Source organism: Atractosteus spatula, chromosome 4 (genome assembly GCF_055471065.1).
Source record: "Atractosteus spatula isolate fAtrSpa1 chromosome 4, fAtrSpa1.hap1, whole genome shotgun sequence".
NCBI classification, from domain to species: domain Eukaryota; kingdom Metazoa; phylum Chordata; class Actinopteri; order Semionotiformes; family Lepisosteidae; genus Atractosteus; species Atractosteus spatula.
The window spans coordinates 11,734,922-11,754,776 of record NC_142709.1 but is presented as its reverse complement, the minus strand read 5'-3'; the positions used below and the strand labels follow the sequence as shown (position 1 = coordinate 11,754,776).

Here is a 19,855-nt window from a genome sequence, read left to right as displayed (position 1 = left end):
TATGTAAGGTTCCTTTGCTATGTTACACAGAAATAAAAATAAACATTTAACTTGTTCCTTTGCAGAAATAAAAATGCCCGTTTCTTCAATAATTCCTTTTTAAGTACCCCAAAGAAAATAGAGGTAACTAGAAAATTATATACATTCTAAAAAATGCCATTACATGCCATCGTGTATGTGTTTGGAAAGGTGATGCAGGCTAAAATGTCACTAAATCAGCACTTTGAGAAAGCTTTGCTATGTAGGCAACAGCGGTTTTAGAAGACATAAATCACAAGGTGATATAAGCCCCGTCTCCCATTATTTGCAATATTACCTTCCAGCTGTTGCAGTAAAAATAATCGTTCATAGAACACCATGGCATCCTGGCATTGCAAGCAAACCAATTTTCTTTTGATGGATTGCAAGTGGGAGAAAAGTGGACCTGAGTTACAGGCCTGATCTTGGTCATTGTAGGATTTGTGATGTTATTGAGTCTACTGCATAAAGGGAGGGCAGGTGAAAGTGAAATATGGGCATTATTCAACTTAGGCGATTTATAAACAGCAGAGTTCTATCTGCAAACAATTAGTCAGCACCGTTTTCTTCTTTTTCATGAAAGAGCAGTGACATTGCATTGTATGCACGTGTGCAATACTTTTCAGCTGTTTTACATTCATATATTTTACAGATGATCGGAGAAAGTATGTGTATGAGTAATCTTGCAAAAGATTCCTCAGACAATCATACAATCAAACATGTTTCAAAGCATGTTTAAATTTAACGTAACCTGGTTTTCATAACCTCTAAGAATGTTTTTGTTTTATTTTGATTTTACGTCTTTACATTCAATATAATAAAAAAAACAAGAACCATTTGCATTAAATTCTTTAGGAGATTTAAGTCATAATAACAAGCGTTGCCTTTGATTTCTAAAACTGAGACCTTGATGGAAGTGAAGAACGCTAGGTGAACACATCATTTAAAACATTACATGCTGGCTTTCTTCTAGGAATGTTTTGTTTGATTGCTTAGGTATTAACAACAAAAAAACATACCCTTAAATATGTCTGTATGAATATCATCATCTAATTCACTAGTTTATTTAAATATTGTGTGTACATTTTTCTACAAAATGTTCTTAAACTCCCTGCATCCAACAGCTCTTCTGTTGTCTTCACTGCCTTTGTGCAGGAAAAAATCAAAGTGTAGCAAATTCTTTGGTTATGCACTTTGTTTTAGTCTATGTATTTCATACCGGTATCTACTGATAGTAGATAGTAACTATTGCTATTACTAAGACAAACAACAGCAACAATAATAATAAACATGTACCTAATGCATGTAATCTATTCATCCATTTTCTACCTATGACCTAAAAAAGATTATCCACTTTGGCCTGAGTCTCCAGAGGAGGTGGGACATCTCTCTTCTGAAGACAAATTTGGGGTGGAAGGACACTGAGTGAATGGCATTGTCACCTTAGTCTGAATATCCACATGCGGTGGAGATGACAGTCGACAGTTGATGAAATGCCTGACAGGCCTTAAAGATGTTGAGAGAGAAGGTGGTGTGGAAATAGGCCGGTGAATCCATAACCATTTCCTTCCAAGCCGAGGTGTGAGAGCGTATTGCTTGGACACTAGATTACAAATGTTTCACATTAAAGAGGACAGCACGGTAGTAGTATGGTTAGCTTTGATGCCTCTCGAAACTTTGATTCCAGATTCATATTCTGACTGGATGCCACTCCATGCGATTTTCATGTTCTCCCTTTTTGTATGACTATTTATCAAGTGCTAAGATTTCCTTCCATTTTCCAAAAGCTGATTAGGTTAAAAGGTGTCTGTACAGTATGTATCCAGCTGTGGCCGTGTCATGTGTGCAATACCTTGCACCTAGTGCTTCTTGGGTAGGTTTTGGTTTGCAATAACTCTTGCCAGGAAAAGTGGCTTTCTGATGATGATTAAATTGATGAGGGGAATGCAAATGATTGTGACTATTTTTTTAATTAATAATCACTCTGTTGATATTACATTATCATGCAGTTTCCTTCACAACATTGCCATCCCATGCTCTTTTAAAGCAACGTGATATAGCCTGGTCCGAAGAACTTGTCAAGTCTTCTGATGTGCATAATGCCTTCATATGTTGACAGATCAACAGGTGCTCCTTGGTCTGTACTTCATTTCCCTGTGTCAGGATTGTTTGGGTTAGCATCTGAAAATGCTAACCTGACTGACAAGTCAGATGTGTAAAATACTTTTCATCCTTTGTTTGTTATGAAGAATATTAGGAAACATGCACATAAGCTTTTGGGGTGTCCTTCTTCAATTCTACAATTCCACAATTATAATCCTTACTGATTTCATATTTTGCAGTGTATTTCATTTCAATCTAAAAACAGTTTTTGGCACTTTTTCCACCATCGAAGGCAAAGATTACTTTGCAAATAAACACTCTAATATCATTGGTCTCTAAAAGCTTGGCATGCATCCATCTTTATAAAAGTCCCATTGTTTGCACTGCAGATTAAAAGCTTCATGCTAAAATCTGTTTAAAATGCACTAATAAGATGTTTAAATTATCACAAAGTTGGATTATAACTAATAACAATAGGGAACATTCTTTTGTGGATAGAAATTGGAGAGCTGTGAGCTTAAATTGCAAATAGCACAGTGGAGAACATGTTTGTGTGTTACTATTGCATGGTTTTGAGAAATATCACAAAAGTAAAACATCTTCTTGATTGTACAGTAGATAAAATATTGGATGCACTTGTTCTAAAGATCCTGTGGTCTTATCATTATTATGCTCTCTTATTTTGGATTCACTTTTATCTTAGTGATGTAGATGTTAAAAAAAATAATGGAAATCAAAGTTAATGGATTTCCAGTTTTCATGTGCACATAGTTTCTAGAAAGGAAAACAAAGTAAATCTTTTTTCAGTATGTGCATATACAGTATACACTGTAGTACACATGCAGATGTGCACATATATTGTATGTCATAATACACATCAAAATGTACAGATCAGCTAGTGGACCGCCTGAAAACTTTAGGTTCATTCTATCAAATAGCCCATGGGTATCAGATGTTTTTATGCATGACATTCACTATATACCACATGCATGAGAAAAATGTGATGAACTGTTTAGGATACCTAAAGAATCAAGGGGTTTCAAATAACACTTTCTCTTTCTGGAGTCTCCCGACATGGATAATAGCCATCAGGTCTTGGTGATGGAAGCTGCCTGTTTGTGCTCAAGGAGATTATACAGTATGAACATCACAGGCACCAAACCATCTCAATGCAAACCCAATAATGGGGGCGCAGATGTCTTGCAGATGGGGCTTGAGTTGCACTTTTGTGCTGCTATCCAGGGTTTAGATGGATGTAGAGTCAGCAGTAGGAACATGCACCAGTGAAGCAGGACTTGGAACTTCTCCTGTTGTTGTCTGTGGCAATTGGTTGAGATTAAAGTAGAACCTTACCCTGACTACATTATTGGGAGAAATGGGATATATGCCTTTCATGACAGGGAAGCATTGATTCTGATCATCAGCCTTTCATCTGGGGAGCATTGCAGCAATCCTGTTTCAAACATTGAGGCAGAATAGCTGAATGCAGGGGACTTCCCTATCTAGAAGACCTATACTCCTTTAGTTTTCCTACCCTGTAGAGCTGGGTTTGACTGAGAATAGAGATAAAGATATTTTGCTACCCCTCCCCCACCCCCCAACCAACATAGCTACAATGGCAGTTCATCTTTATGTGTGCATTATTTTAGAATAATTCGGGGGTTCACTTTAGAAAACAGTTAAGGCTGCAGATCAAAACACAGTTGTACGGTATGTCATAGGGCTTGCTGGGATTTGTTTTTTTTTTTGGTCATTCTCAAGCAAAGTCTACCAAAGTCAGGCTCTTGCCTTTCCATTTTCTCCAGGTGACAGACTTATCTAGTCAAAGAAAGAGAATGGCTCCTGTGAAAATTGAGATTCACGACTGTCATTAGGAACACAAGTCTGAAGCTTACTTGAACAAAATCTAAAACGTTGCTCTGCAACATTGTAATTATAACGTCTCCACAATTAACATTTTAATTATTGTGATGGTTCAAGGAACTTTTAAATTTTAGCAATAATGGAAAGATCTCAGATGCATTCAGCCAAAATGTACTATAAGAATGGGTTCTATTAAAGCAGGAGGATAAAGCCTTGGCAAAGCCCTGTATTTGTTTTGGAGCCTCTGCAAAGCTATTAGTCAGTTTAACGTTTCATTATATTGTAAGCCTGGTCTTTGATTCTGAAGGTTGAAGGTTTCCCAAGGGTGATTTATTTTTTTATTAGTACTTCAAGAGTTAGAATATTTTCCTATTCCATGGGTACGTGCTTACCATCAGGTTTATAAATTCAAACATTTTTGTTGAAGGAATATGCATAACAGGTGCAATTTTGCTGACGCTCTGGCTTGGAAATAAACTACTGTATGGAAATCAACATACTCAGTCAAACATGAAATTCCTACAGTACATGGGGACGACTAGTTGTTGTCAAAATCTGTGCATGATTTTCTTTTCTTGTCTCATAAAACCTTCAGGCCATGAAAATTTAATGAAGCGGTATAATCTCAGCAATGTGAGAATCCCTATAAAGTTCTGTGATTGTTTCCTCTTCCTTTCTAAAACATCAGGAAGATGTAAGAAAAATGACCAACACCAGGATAAATAAGTATTAAAATGGTTAAATTTGCTTAAAATCTGAACAAAAGGCAAGTAGCAAGCACCTATGAAATTCGACCTAGGTGATGATTACACATATCTAGACTGATGCATGTTAAGTGAGACAATACAATTACATTATCTATCAGCACTTTTTGTGAACAATATCCACCTGGGAACTGGGCAATTTGTCATCTCTCAATTCACCTTGTGTTACATTTTATGATGCAATTATATATTCTATAACTGAAGGTGTCCACATTTGACAAATTCAGTAAACAAATCGAAAGTGCTTTATATTTGGACTATAAAGCCTTTTTAAAACATTTTGAATCTTTGTATTAATTAAAAAAATATCTAGCAAAACAAAAGCTCAAAGGAGATTTGCCTAAAATCTTTAGACTTAGAAGTAGGTTGTACAGTGTCCTGTTAGACTACTGTGGTATTCAGATTTGGGAAACATGCCCTGGAGGAGACTTTGATTCCTTGGAAAGAGTTGAAAGAAAAGGCAAGTTGACTGTCAGGGCTCTCATGATGAAATATCAAAAGAAAGAAATATTTTAAGCCTTAGAAGTTGATGCTTTGGAGTGATTTGACAATAGGACAGACAGGCCAATTGGCCTTCCCTCATTTTTAGCAATTTGTATGTTGTTGTGGTTTTCAAAACCTGAAAGAAATACACAAGGTTGTTTTCAGTAGTCACTCCAAATTTCAGTAATATGGGGAACATGGGACCAATGATAGAAAATGTGAAGAAGCACTTTCAGAAATGAATCCCAAAACAGGAGCTAAATGTGCTCTTTTTAGCTGAGTAAATGTCCTAGCAGCTGCATTCTGCACAAGCTTTATACATGACAAGACAAGGCATGCAAGCCCAGCAAATAATCCATTACAGTAGGTCAATCTACTGAAGGTAAAATAAAAAATGATCTGCTTCCTCAGCATCTATTATAGAAAGACAATATATTGTATCAAAAATGATAAGCCCAGTCAGTATTTTTCATATGCAAGTCAAAACCACACAAATATGTGGGAAATCTACATTTGTCTCCTCAGATTCGAAAATAGTAATTATGTTGTCCATGTCTATTTTTTTAACTCTAGCTATTGCTGAGAAGATTGTGGAAACCCCTGTCTTGTCTGAATCAGTTGCAGGAAATTGCATAGGTGTTTATATGTAGCATATTATAGCTAGTGCCATTATTGACACTTTTTTCTTTACAATACATTCTAGTAAAAACATCTTTCTACAGGTACTAAATTAGTTTTTTTTAAGAAAAAATTCTTATATTGCTTATTTTATAAATGTATATGTTAATCTCCCATTACAGTTTTGGGTTATTTAAATGATAAAACTCACTTTTCCTGTGACAGAGAAAAATGAGTTTGCAATGCAATCAACTGGTGTCAGCTGAAATGGTTGCTGTTTTTCTTAATTTAAGAACAGGCTGACCACAAGAGTTTTGGTGCAAGAGCACTTGCTTTACTTAAGTTTTCCATCCTTTCTATTTGTCATTATTCCATCCATCAATTCTTTAACTGCTCGATCCAGTACAGGGTCAAGGGGAAGCCAGAGGCCAGCCTGGCAAACAATGGGCACGAGGCAAGATACACCCTGGAATGGACGCCAGTCCGTCACAGGGCACACACGGACATAAACACACATAGACTTACACCAGAGCCAATTTTACAGAAGCCAATGAACCTGCCAGTATGTCTTTGGACTGTGGGAGGAAACTGGAGCATACAGAGGAAACCTACACAACACAGGGAGAAACATACAACCTCCACACTGATAGCAGCCTACTGTAGGTCTAGAATTGAACCTGGGGCTCCAGCACTGCAAGGCAAGCATGCTAACCACTGTACCACCATACCACCCTCATCATTAGTCATCTATCATATTCTCCCAGCTTCGAAAATCGAAGAGCTCAAGTTTTCACCATGATCTGATCCAAAGTAACTTAGCCACCCTCTCCCTGAAACCAGACACCCCAGTCCTCTTTTACCATAGTAAATCATTTGTAAACTTCGAATTATGTAAGTATTAAAATAATTTTACATTTTTTCAACCATAATGGCTTAGAAAAATGTCAATAGTAGAACTTAATGTTAGGAGCCATTACTTCACGTTGCCCAGCTCTGAAATGCAGGCTCCTGGTTTTTAGGTACTGATTAGCCAACACGTTGTAACTTGAATTGATGACAAAAATGACACAGGATTCCACGGTTTTAAATTATAATTTGAAAATTCAAAATTCAAAAACGAGAAGACATTCATATTTATAGTTCTGAGCTGCAGTAATAACAGCAGACAACTATCTTTGACGTATTTTTTGCACACAGGGTTATTTACCTACGCTTGGATCAAAAGTACGTAGTCTTACAAGTTGGCAAGGCGTGTAAAGTATACTTAATTGTGTTTTAAGAAAATAATACACGGTATAAACTAATACTGTTACAGCAAAGATGAAAACCTCTAACTGCCACGAAAATACTTTTGTTTTCGGTGGGGGAGGAGCGTCTACGGGAAAATTTCGTCAGAAGTGACGAGGGATGTGTGGTTTCAAGGCATCTCCAGCTGCAAATGAACAGAACGGGACGCAGCACAAAACTTTCCAAAGTCTCATCATGTAGATGGGTAAAAAAACGAAAATAATAAGAATGGCTGAAAAAGTAATTTTACCCTTTGAAAACAATTCCTTTTTTCTTCGCAAGTGAAGCCAAACAGCATGATAACCTAGGGTTTTTTTCCCCACTGTTTCAAACGGCGAGGCAGAAAAAGAAAAGTTTCGTAAAGTTTGTGGGACGGCATGGCGCGACAGTGTGGGGAAACCGAGGGAGAGAAGGGTTCCAAGCTAAAGAAGAAAAAGAAAAACAAGAAAGACAACAAAACTAGAACGGTCTATTCTAACCTTTTATACAGTTCTGCCAAAGGAAATGAGAATCCGAACAGACATTATGCAAACAACAAGATTAAAACAACGAAATATACATTGCTTTCTTTTTTACCGAAGAACCTCTTCGAGCAGTTCCACAGATTTGCCAACGTGTATTTTGTGTTCATCGCTTTGCTGAATTTTGTGCCTGTTGTCAATGCTTTCCAACCAGAGCTGGCGCTGGCTCCAGTGGTTTTTATTTTATCTGTTACCGCTATCAAGGACCTGTGGGAAGACTACAGAAGACACAGATCGGATAAAGAGATCAATCATTTGGATTGTCTTGTGTATTGCAGGTATTCTTTTATTTATGTTTCAGGGCTCACGTCACCGTTTAAAAAAAGTTTTTTTTTTGTTGTTCGTGTTCAGGTTTTAATATTTAATTATTTCCTGTATTGTTATCGCTGGGGTGGATGTAACATGATTCCTGCTGTTTAAAGTGTCGTCTACCTGTTGCTCTCAAGGAGTAACACGATGCGCGAAAGACTTGTTTCAGTCTATGTGAATCGGGCATATTCTAGTTTTAGGCTTTGTCTCTCTACCCGTTAGCTGCATGTTTTACATACAAATAAGCTATTTTTAGAAACAGGAGTAAAAGTACAGGCTATATGCCAACTGATTAATAGCATACATGCTTGATTGCTCGATTTCGGAGACGGGGGAGATTTCGCTGTTGCAATTGTATGCAGTGACACGGTTACTATCGGTGCTGTACTGCGTGCCAGGCCTGGCTTCAGGTTGGTCAAATCTGGAGCTGTAGCTCCTTGCGGAGCTCTAGGTTACAGCACCTTGGATTCTGCGAGGGCTCCGAAGGCGCATTTGTGTCCTACATCCAGGTCCCTTCGTTATTGTTCATGCCTCGTCTGCTTACCGATTTGTACAGCCAGGGAGTTAAGGCAGGTGGCCTTTTCTGGGTAGGTGATTCATGCATACGTGTCAGGCTGTGCTGAAACGTGCTGTTACAACAAAACAGCTAAGCAGTGAACCGACAGTGCAAGTCCATGCCAGTTGAATAAAATAGTTTTCTAGGCTTTCTTTTTCTTGTTTCGTGGGAAGGTCATATTTGGAATATAGTTAAAAATTGGAACTTGAGAGGCAAAAGTAATCGACTAAGCAAGCACTTTTTAACGTTTTTCTAGCGTGTGTGTGGCTTGTTCTGTTTTTGTGATTTTGTCTCAATAAAACCGCCTGGAATAGCATACACAGCTAAAGCTAAAAGCACTACATGCATAATGTAATGTTTGTTAGAACAGTTAACGGCTGGCATGAAACAGCGGGAGTTTCACTCTGCGGTGACTTTGTTTCAATTTGTTTATTACCCTCGCTCATTGCTAGGAAACGCACATGGCTGTGCTTATCCTTAGAAAGGAGAAGTAGCCTTTTCAGCGGTAGGACTGAAAAGTTTCACATCAAGTAAAGTTCATCATCTGTATGCAGCATTGAAAGGATGCCTGGTGCTCGGTAGTGTTGAAGGCTGAGTCCAGGGACTACGTATTTATTTAATAATGTTGAAGGCCGAGTCCACGGTCAAGCTAATACAGACATTCAGACTGTCGAGATGCACAACAAACTCATCCTTTAACATCGGGTGTTATTGTATATTGACATTGTATATTGGCCGTTTTGCATTTCTTTGGATAAATAAATCCTTAACGATGATCATTCAGACATGCAGGGCAATAGGAAAGTTGCATGTGCAGTATTGATTTTTTTTAAAAAAAACCTTGTGATAGGATATAAAGCTTATTGTTCAAGGAAAACCGTGAAGAAAATATTAATTAGAAAAAAAAGGTGACTTACATTAGGAAGCCACAGAAGGTTTATTTTGGTTCATTTGCAAGGTTTGGCTGAGGATAGGCTATACTGTATGTGCACTTTTGAGTTCATATCCAGAGCTGCGCTCAGTCATAGGCAGGACATCACTTTCACGTCTCTGTTTTTTACATCCTTGCATTGAGGCAAGGATTTTCTGTTTGGGCTGGGGAGCTATTGTTGCTGCTGCTCAAATGTTAAAGTGTAAAAACAATGTCTTCTTTGGGTAGATGACCATTGGAATAGACCAGTAAAGCTTTTGTGGAGGATCTCAATGGCCAGAGCAAAAGTTACAGCTCTTATCACTACCTGCCATTTGTAACTGTTCAGTAGCCCAGAATTGCACAACAGATTATGGCTGAAAGACCAACGTGTTTTATTGTGCTGCCCTGGTTTGCTGAAGTCTACTGTGCTGGACACTGATATACTTACACCTAAGGTCCGTGTTTGGATAACTGTACAATCCTTGACTGATCTGGGAAAACAAGTCCCACATCTGTAACACATCAATTTCCCTACGGGATTAATAAAATATTATCTATCTATCTAAGTCTTGCAAAACAAATATCTTCGTGCCTGTTGCAGTAAATAACTGACACTTCTGGGTGAAAACTGGCTTGTGTCTGGCTGCTCTGCTGCTTAATTTTACCCCAGGTTGCTTCGATTATATTTGATGGTTCTGGAGGTTTGCACAGTGGCCAGGCAGTGGGCACTGCTGCCTCACCACTCTTCAGTCCTGGGTGCGATTCCATTTTGGGCCACCATCGATGCCAAGTTTGTATTCTCCTCCAGAGTTTGTGTTGTTGCTTTTCTCCATTGGCATGTACGGATTCTCTTTTTTTTTATTTATCCAAAAGAAATGTAAAACATCCAGCTGTCAACATAACATGCTGTGTTCCATTTTCCTCCCACCATGCAAAGACCTGCTGGCTAGATTAATCGGTGGGTTCAAATTTTCCCTGTGTGTATTTGAGTGCCTTGTGATTGACTTTGCTGAGCCTGTGTTTGCTGGGTAAGGGTCCATCTCTGTGACACACTAGGATCAAGACTCTATGCATAATGAATGGATGAGGTTGTGGTTAGCACCACATATTCGTTCTTTTGGCACTAAGCATTATGGAAATCCAGAACAGATCTGTTTTCTCTGGCACATCCCTGATCCCTGACTGTTGAGTGATTTCTGTCAGTGTCCCACTGGCCATCTCCATACCCCCATTTTGAAATCCAGCAGTTTTTATAAACTGCCTTTTTTGGGCATTCTTCTGCTAATCTCTTCTGCTGTGCCTCTGTAGTGTCTTTCTCAAGTACTATTGTGAAACGTGCCTTGAGCGCATGGTATTCACCATAAAAAGGCCCTGTGCAAAATACAGAAATGAAAGGACTGGTGATTAATCCCACTTTATTTGCAACGGGTAAACTTCATTTGCTGAAATGCGACAGTACCATTTCAAAACAGCATCAAGCAGAATTAGAGGGTCCCGAATGTGGCAATGGATTCAGTTTACATGTTCATGCTTTGTATAGAGACATTTGTGAATGAAGTGGATTTTAATCCTGTTTTCTGAGATGAACTAGATCACAGTGTTTTTTTTTCCAACTCTTGAATTCTCCTCTATGTTTTAACCTGGCTGCCATTTAAGTTAACTGGAATACTTCTTGCTGTATTGTCTTCCATCATTCATTCATGCTGTATTTTTGGCAGACCAAAAAAAGTTCCAGGTTTGTTTTGTCAAAAGGGGTCCTGCTAATCTAAAATCTTTAGCGATCAAATAGTGTTCAGTAAAAGGGTCGGATTTTGGTGTCCGTAGGCCGTAGGCACTTTCTCTCCGCAGTGTGCAAAAAGAGGGGTAAATGCCAATTGAATGACGTCGATTGACATGATGCACTTTAAACTATTCCAATGCTAAACCACGTGATTGATGGAGCAAGTCGAGCGCCCATCAATCTTCTAGTTTCTAGAAGATGCTAGATAGCGTATGAGTATTGATTTGGAGCACCTAGAGTCGATTGCAAGCATGTTGTTTCAGCTCGTTTTTCGTTAGTCACTAGTGTTTCCCTCCTTCGTAGGCCCTAGGCACTGTACCTACAGTGCCTAATGGGAAATCCGGCACTGACAGAGGGTTTAAGTCAAATAGTTCTTGAAGTTTGAAGACCACACATTCTTAAATTGGTACTTAATTAATGTGCTACAGATTTACCATTTTGTATTTTGTGACTTTTTATATTCATATATTTTAATATTGATTTTAAATTTATCCTTCTAAAACATAATGTTCACATCAACTGCTGCACAGGTATAGAATACTGTACTACTTTTTATGTTATGGTCTTCTGGTAACATTCTGTAGTGAGAGGTTTTCTTTGTGCAAGGAGTCGCCATTAGTTCTTACTATTAATTTAAACTATTAGTGTATAGAGGACACCTACAATATGAGGTATGACTGACGAGTGAGAACCACTAGTCTAGTATGCAAGTTAAAGTTTTCAAGAATAAAACAAGGTTCCAACAAATATAGGTTTATGGCCAAGAGATTCTAAAATCATGTTTTCGTAGTGAAAAACCCCCAACACTGTTAATAGCTTGAGGTTTAAGGCTGTTCTCATTGTTTTTGTTTAACTTTTTGTTACAAAGAAAATAATTTACAGAAAATGCCCCTCCCTTTGAGAAGTGTCTCTGGAAGGAAACCTTTACTCCCCAGAGACTTTATTTTCCTGGAGAACCAGGACCTCTTCCATCTAATGACTGTATTGCGTTAGTGAAAAGCTGCACTGTTGACCATGCATAGTACATTAATTCATGGTAATCAAAGGGCTCACTGTTTTGTGGCTTTTCACAATTTAGCCTTAAACGGTACTAAGAATTAGCTCGGAAGGCTGTAGGTGAATTCAGTTTCCCTAGCTTTTATAAGTATCACTATTTAAAAAAATATTCTTGCATAACAGATGAGGCTCTACATGACAAGAAACATATTTTTAACTTTCTACATGTTATTTAATGATTTTGACTGCTTGTTTTATTATGGATCAGCAGTTACAAGTTGCACTTGTTTTAGTATTTACAGTCCAAAATAGAGAAGTAGCAAGTGTTTCCTGACTTGGATGTTTGTAGAAATGTGAGACTTGCAATTTTGTAGTCAAATCAAGGGAGCTGAGATCATAGACTACTTTTGTTTGTTTTGACACCTTGTGAATCTTTTTAAGAAATCTTAAAGATTTTATGATCTTTAGTAAAATACTACAGGCAAATGCTGTTTTTTCAGTTGGTAATACTGTTGATTTTATTGCGTTGTTGTTTATTATAATTGAATTTAGTTGCAGCAGTGTATGCCATTTATAAGAATATTATTTAAAATAATTTAAAATAGTTTATAACAGTGACTACTGCAGAAAGTTTCAACAGTTAATGTAATAGATGAACTGATTGAGAGGTGTGTTTCTTTAATGTTGTTACTAGAACATCTAGGTTTTAAATATCAATAATAATAATTAATTAAAAAAATGTAAATAAGATGTATTAGACTGAAGTCCTTTCATCAGTTTCCTGTTGCATTGCCACTTCCTGTATACACCTTAATCAAAACGTCATTGATTACTTGGAGCTCCACTCCACGGTTCATTGTACTGTACATCCCTAATTTCAGCATCTCTTGCACAGTTTATATCTGCCAGTTCTTGATGTGATTTGATTTCAGTACTGATAATTGTTCAAATAAGGAATCAGTTTTTGGCTGCTACAGGTAAGGAATAAAATCTTATCAGTTGCTTCACAAATGTTGCATGCATTGTTTTCTTGGTAAATCATTTATAATACCAACTGTTGTAGTATAAAACAATACAGCATGCAAGTAATAGGCTGCTTAGGTTAATAGGGTTTCTGTCCATTCCTTGCTTTTCTTCTGTTTTGATAAATTAATGCCAGCTTGTGTACGTGGGTAGATTGGCAGGCATCGTTTTTGTAGCTGAAATCCGTTCGAAACTTGTATAGCAATCACATTTGTCAGAAAACTTTGTAGACTTGAAACTGTTTCAGAGTTCTGAATTAGGTAATCTGCAGTTTAGTCCAGTTACTCATGGTGCTAAATGGTGTTATGATCTCATTCTGGCAATCTTAGGTGACACCACACAATGTGGGTAAGTATAAGAATTCATAAGGAATTAGTTTCACACTCCATATGTTTGGTAAAGCTTCTGTTTATTTGATATTTCAGGATACTGTTAATCACTGAACTTGTACTCAGTGTTTTAGGAAATAATTTACATTGCGAGAGTAAGTTTTTGGCCTCCTCCATTTCATACCTCAACACTTGTAGAGTTCTTTTATGTGACAGTGAATTTTGATATATTGAGCTATTGATCTTTTCCGATATCTCCGTCGATTTCACCACCTACACTAAGTATATCATAAATGTGAAGCTCCACTCACATTTTCCATTTTACTTTAAGTCTTTAAGCCACATCCTGTGTGATAATTCTAAGAATGACTTGTTTTTTATTTTGTGCTGCTTGGTTTTCTGAAGTCCAATACCTTAAGAAATATAAATGTCATGTGTGCCATTCCTTGCTTTTTTTAATTAGCTGTCTGAGATGTAAGTGTACCTTTTCAAAAGGAAACTTACCTGTGCATGGCTTAATAATAATGAACTGTTGCAGGCTGGCAAATAGCTATAATAGCAGTGGTTACAGTCTATGATGATGCATGGCTGGCCAACTGATATTAGTTCTGGGCAGATGGGTGAGCTCAAGGTGGCTGGAATGGCCTCTTAAGAGTTACCACTTTGACCTCTCAGGTGTCTGTGAGTGTGCTGTCCTGTCAGTGACAGTGGTATATCTGCTGTTTGGTACTGACCAAGTGTGAAACTAGTGGGTGGCTCTGATCGGAAAGTCTCTTCATACTGCCTCAAAGAGGAAACATGCTGGCATCTAGATAAGCCTACTGGTAGCTGTTCCAAACTTGGTCAACCAAAGTTGTGCTTTTTTGCTTTTAATTACAGTAACAATGCCTTGTGTGGTATCGATCGTTAGTGAGTACACAGTATGATTGCTTTTTTTTCTAGCACTGTACTTTTTCTTACAAATTTAATCCTGCAGCACTTACAAAATGAGGGACTGTACTGTAAAGGGGCATTTTGTTCTAACTTATTCCAAAGAGAATCTCTCAGGGTATGAGATGCTATTGAGATGATCTTCCAAAGCAGAAATATTAAGAATGATTTGCCTTCTGCATATGATGCAGTCAGCATTGGAAACCTACTGGCATTTCAGTGGTCAGTCCATTACAAGTGAAATTCATTTAATTTTCTGAGATATGGAGGAAATTGGATAGGACATTATTATCAACAATTTATTGCATTTCCCTAAGCCTTCTCCATGCGTGGTGATGAAATCAAGATTCAGTTTTACCATAGATAACGGATTTAGTAACAGACTGACAAAATTGGTCACAATCATCGGTCAGTTTTATTCTTATATAGAGATGTTCAATCCAGAGCATACGTAAGGCACATTGCATAAAGCCATATAAGAAAGTACACAGTAAGCAGAAAAAGAGTAACAAAAGATGTGTAAGTATGAATTAAAAAAAGAAGTAGGATGTATGAACATTTCCTTTTGGAATGCATGGGGGTAAGAAACAGACATCAAGCCTGTGCATAATGAGAAAGGTCAAAGCTAAATGATAGCCATCATTTATGGAGGGGAGATGGATCTATATCAATAAGATCATCCATCTGTTTTCCAACTGCTTCTTGCAGTTTGGGGTTGCAGTGGAGCCAGAACCTGTTCTGGCAAGCAACGTGCACAAGGCAGGGTACACCCTGGACAGCATGCCAGTCCATTGCAGGGCAGACAGACACAAACACACACGCACACACTCACCCCTAGGACCAATTTTGCCCTAAGCCAATTAACCTACCAGTCTGTTTTTGGACTGTAGAGGATACTGGAGCACCCAGTGGAAACCCAAGTGAACACAGGGAGAACATACAAATGCCATGCTGAGAGCAACCCCAGGAAGTTGACCCAGGGCCCCAGCGCTGAGAGGCAGCAATGCTAACCACTGCGCCACTGTGCTGCCCTAGTAAGATCATGTTTGTCACATATAGAGTGTGTAAGATGGGGATACCATGTCTTCTGCGTCAAACCTAAAGCTCATCTGTGAGGAAAATAAAGTTTTGAGCAACGTCATCTCATAATATTGATGTAATGTAGCGTGGCTCATAGTACAATGAGGGAGTTCTGCCATCAACCAAGAAGGGACTGTACTTTAATACAGAAACTTAAACATAATCAAAAGCTAGGATGTAAGAGTGAGGTTTAAGACAAGAAGGGCGTACTGACATTCAGGATCTGTGTTGGGCTGCTAGAGTATTGTGATTATAAATAACAGAAAGCATGACATGCCACTGTTCAGTGTTGGGACCTAAAGGAACGCCAGGGTCCAAAGAAAACAAATCAACATGGAGGTTAACAGTTCACTAATGTAGTCAGGAGTAATATTGTTTCAGCTCTTATAGGTGAGCACTAGTATTTTCAGTATTTTTTAATTTTGAAATCCACACAAAGCCAGTACAAGGAAGCTAAACGGCTTCAAGCGACAGGTGCTTCCATCAACAGGTGATATAGTATGCATTTTAGTTTTGTTTAAAGTTTGAGCATCTACATTCTGAACAGGTCACAGCTTGTTTAAAACGTGTCGGGTACACCTGCATGTGCTGTGTTACAATCAGGCTTGGAAAACACTGTAGCATGGATTAGCTTCTTTGCATCACACGGAGATGTGTATGGATATGTACGATGTTGTTAAAAATACATTAAACCACAGCTGAACAAACTAATAGTTGGGTTGAAGTGTCCATTATTACTAAAAGTCTATTAAATCAGAAGTCATTTTTTAATCTCAAAAACAGCTAGGTGAATTGTACAGTGTATATATATACAGTATATGCTTCCTGTATATATAAATACATAACTTCACTGTGTATTAATACATTACTGCATTGTACTGTTAATATAAGTATGCTTTATTTTATTATAGTACAGTACGTTGTTATTTTACCAGGCTAATAGGTGGGAATGGATGTCTGGTTTTTCTGGCTATCCATTAAATTGCCAATGAGGTAGCTAAAAAAAACACACTCGGATATGTCAGGAATACACAAATCATTTTAGGAATGGTAATAGACTACTGGAAGCTTGCTCATTACATCCTTGAGGACTCTCTGTCTCTGTCTACCAGTATCAGTTTAAAAGTGTAAGCTGGTAGGTTTTGTGCACCATAATGCAGAGGTCCTTTCTGTGCTGACTATACACTTTGGGGTAGAATCAGCCCTGGGGTAGATGTCTAGTGTTTGGATGCTTTGGAATTTTTCAGGAGCAAACGCTAGATGAGACCAGTCTCGTTGCCATTTTACAGTTGGGATAATATTATGCCTTCAGTCTGGTTTCATTTTTTTCTTATTGTACATTTCCGCCTCTTTGGTGGGTGCACTCAAAGCTTCGCCATAGATTATTTTATTCACTAGTTCATAGTGATGTTTACAAAATCGTCAAAGCCACTGCATTTAAAATTCTATATCATGGTTAGTGTGTTGGCTGTAGATTGCAATCCACTTCCCTTTTGTGGACAAACCCCCTTTTTACCAGAGTTTGTCAGTTAAAGTGAGGGTTTACTGTAATATTTTCACAGTACTGGGAATTGGAGTCTTAAATACAACACTTCTGTTCCTGACTAAGTATTTCTGACTGATTGATTCCAGGGCTGTTAAATTTAAAACCATCAGCAGCACAGTGGCGTAGTGGTTAGCTTTGCTACATCGTAGTGCTGGGGCACCGGCTTCAATTCCAAATCTGGGTGCTATCTGCAGGGAGTTTGTTTTTCATGTTCTCTGTTTTCCTCCCAGAGACATACCGGTAGGTTAAATGGTTTCTGGGAAAACATGCCTTGGTATGAGTGTGTGTGTCTGTGTCTTATCTGTGTGCCCTGTAATGGACTGGCATCCCATCCAGGGTGTGTCCTGCCTCACGCCTGTTGCTTGTCAGGATAGGCTCCGGCTTTCCCGAAACCCTGTGGGGATGGAATTTAAAACCTTGTTCTGTGCTGTGCTTGATTGTCCGAACAAATCAAACTTCTGAAACTCATCTGGGGCAACTTTTTTTTCGGTCAGTGTGCCTTGAAATTTTGGGAAAGTCGCATCTGAAAAACAAAAAAAGTATTGTTTACATAATCATTTTTGTGAAATAATCATAAAAACAAAATTCCATTTAAGGAGAATGTTTCTCTTAGACACTTTCTAGTCTCAGTCTCTTGTCTCTATTAGAGTAAACATGGAATGGCGACGGAGGATGAGAAGGAAGTAATGCTTGTAAATACAGAGGTGTTCAGAAGGGAAAGCCTTGATGACATGGCTCAGGTTAATGAAAGGCTGTGCTTAGTTTTGAATAATCTCAGTACATGAGAGGTCTGCATGTGATTGGGTGCATTTCTAATACTGCAATATTTATAATAGTGTGCCTGAAGTGCAATGGACAATTATGGAAATTCCAGTTAATCTAAAGCTAGATTCTTAACATCATAACAGCATTCACAGGAATGCTTTACATGGGAATAGAAAAAGCAGATCTTGTTCATCTCAAACTTCAGAACAGATGGGTGCTTCTGTGTTTGTTGACTTGTCATCCATCTACGCAGTGAAGAAATGTAATTAAAAAGGGCAAACACCTTGGGGCATTTAATGGAAAGCTCATAATGTGAATTTAAGGATGTAATATTAAAATGACAAAAAAGTTGTAAGATCACATTGAATGTTGTGCTTTTGTTTTTTGGGATATTATTTTCCCAACATGTTTGGAAAGAATACTGGAGATTTTGAGGGACTTTGTTTCAAGTTCATAACCTTGAAAGATTTTAACTGAGTCTGACAAATTGAAGTACACTATTGGGCTGGCTTTGTTTATAGTCTTACAGGGTTTTGAGCCAGGAACAGATATGCTTACAATCTCCTCTTTTTAGTATTTCAAGGCCGCAAGTGTAGTTTAGGAGCTGGCTTGTATAGGAAAGAAAACGGGAGGCAGCTCTTTACACAAACAGTTGTGTGTGTCTGGCATATACTTCCGAACCGCCTTTTGAAAGTTCACTCTGGGATCCTTCAAGGAATGGCTGGATGAGAGTCTGTGTTTAATCTAGCTGCAAACAAACATGATTGGGTTGTTTTCTGCTGCCTTGTTTAGACATGCATAAAGATACCTTCACCAATGCAAACAAAATGGAAATGGAAAATCTGATTTTAACTGTGACCTGGAGAGATATTGTAGTATATATGGTTTAAGCAAATCAACTCTCAGTGGTACTGAAATAAAAAACATGAAATATTTAGGCAAGAGTAATATTCTCTTAAGGGTGGCACTGTGATACAGCTCTGGGGTCCTTGCTTCGATTCCAGACCTCAGGTGAACCTGCGTGGAGTTTTTATGTTCTCCCTGGTTTTGCATAGGTACCCTTCGGGTGCTCCAGTGTCCTCCCACAGTCCAAAAACATACTGGTTAATTGGCGCCTGGGAAAAGTGGCCTTAGGTATGAGTGTGTGCATGTTTGTGTCTATGTGTCTGCCCTGCGCAGATGGAGTGGCATCCCATCCAGGGTGTATCCTGCCTCGAGCCCTTTGCTTGCTGAGATCGGCTCTGGCTCTCCCACTACCACAAAGTGGACGAAGCGGTTAGACAATGGATGGATTGGATTGGTGGACTAGTCTCTTGATTAGTTCAGGTGGGTAGAGGAAAGGAAACACAATGTTTTGGCTGTGGAGCTTTCTTCGGGTCTTCAGGCCTATTCTCTTGATTGTCATACAGCGCTTCATCTTATGAACTAGTTCTCTTTATTTAGCACTTTAGTGACTGGCTAAATATGTGTATCCATTAAGAAACCTACTGTACCTCCAAGAAAAACATGAAAAGTAACATAGAATTTAGAAAACAAAAAGGCATACAATTTCCTATCTTTTCATAAACATGGGAAGTTCAGCCTGTGAAGTACATAAGTCTGTGAATTTTTAGTTGTGCTCTTTTAAAACATTTGAGTAGAATTTAAAATTTAGTTTGGATACTCCTGTCTTGTATGTGAGAAAAAAATCAGGTACTAGTAAAACAGAAAATAATCCCTTTTGACACATGAGATAGGAAAAGGGTGGGCAGGTTTATATGGTGTTCTACAAATGTTGAAGGTTACGCAAATAGATTCTATGTTTGAAAAAGAAAGGGCATACTGTTTTATGACTTTTTCCCTCTTGTAAAATTTTTTGAAAGTATCCCTTGAAAGGAGCTCTTTAATATTTGTCAGGGGCAGGATCCACTGAAAACAAACCACGGTTTAGTGAAGCGTTTCTAAATGTTGTTAAATGTGTTTGAGCTTATA

General features: G+C 38.2%; 1 protein-coding gene across 1 annotated transcript in view; it reads left to right on the top strand.

Annotated features, from left to right (window-relative positions):
• The first annotated feature begins 7,293 nt into the window (after positions 1 to 7,293).
• The window catches only part of atp10a (ATPase phospholipid transporting 10A), a 57,371-nt gene continuing 44,809 nt past the window's right edge, over positions 7,294 to 19,855 (top strand). Inside the window, exon 1 of the mRNA XM_088914695.1 lies at positions 7,294 to 7,935. Within this exon, the coding sequence (XP_088770821.1) occupies positions 7,514 to 7,935 (422 nt within the window). The 5' untranslated portion in view covers positions 7,294 to 7,513. The remainder of the gene's footprint in view (positions 7,936 to 19,855) is intronic.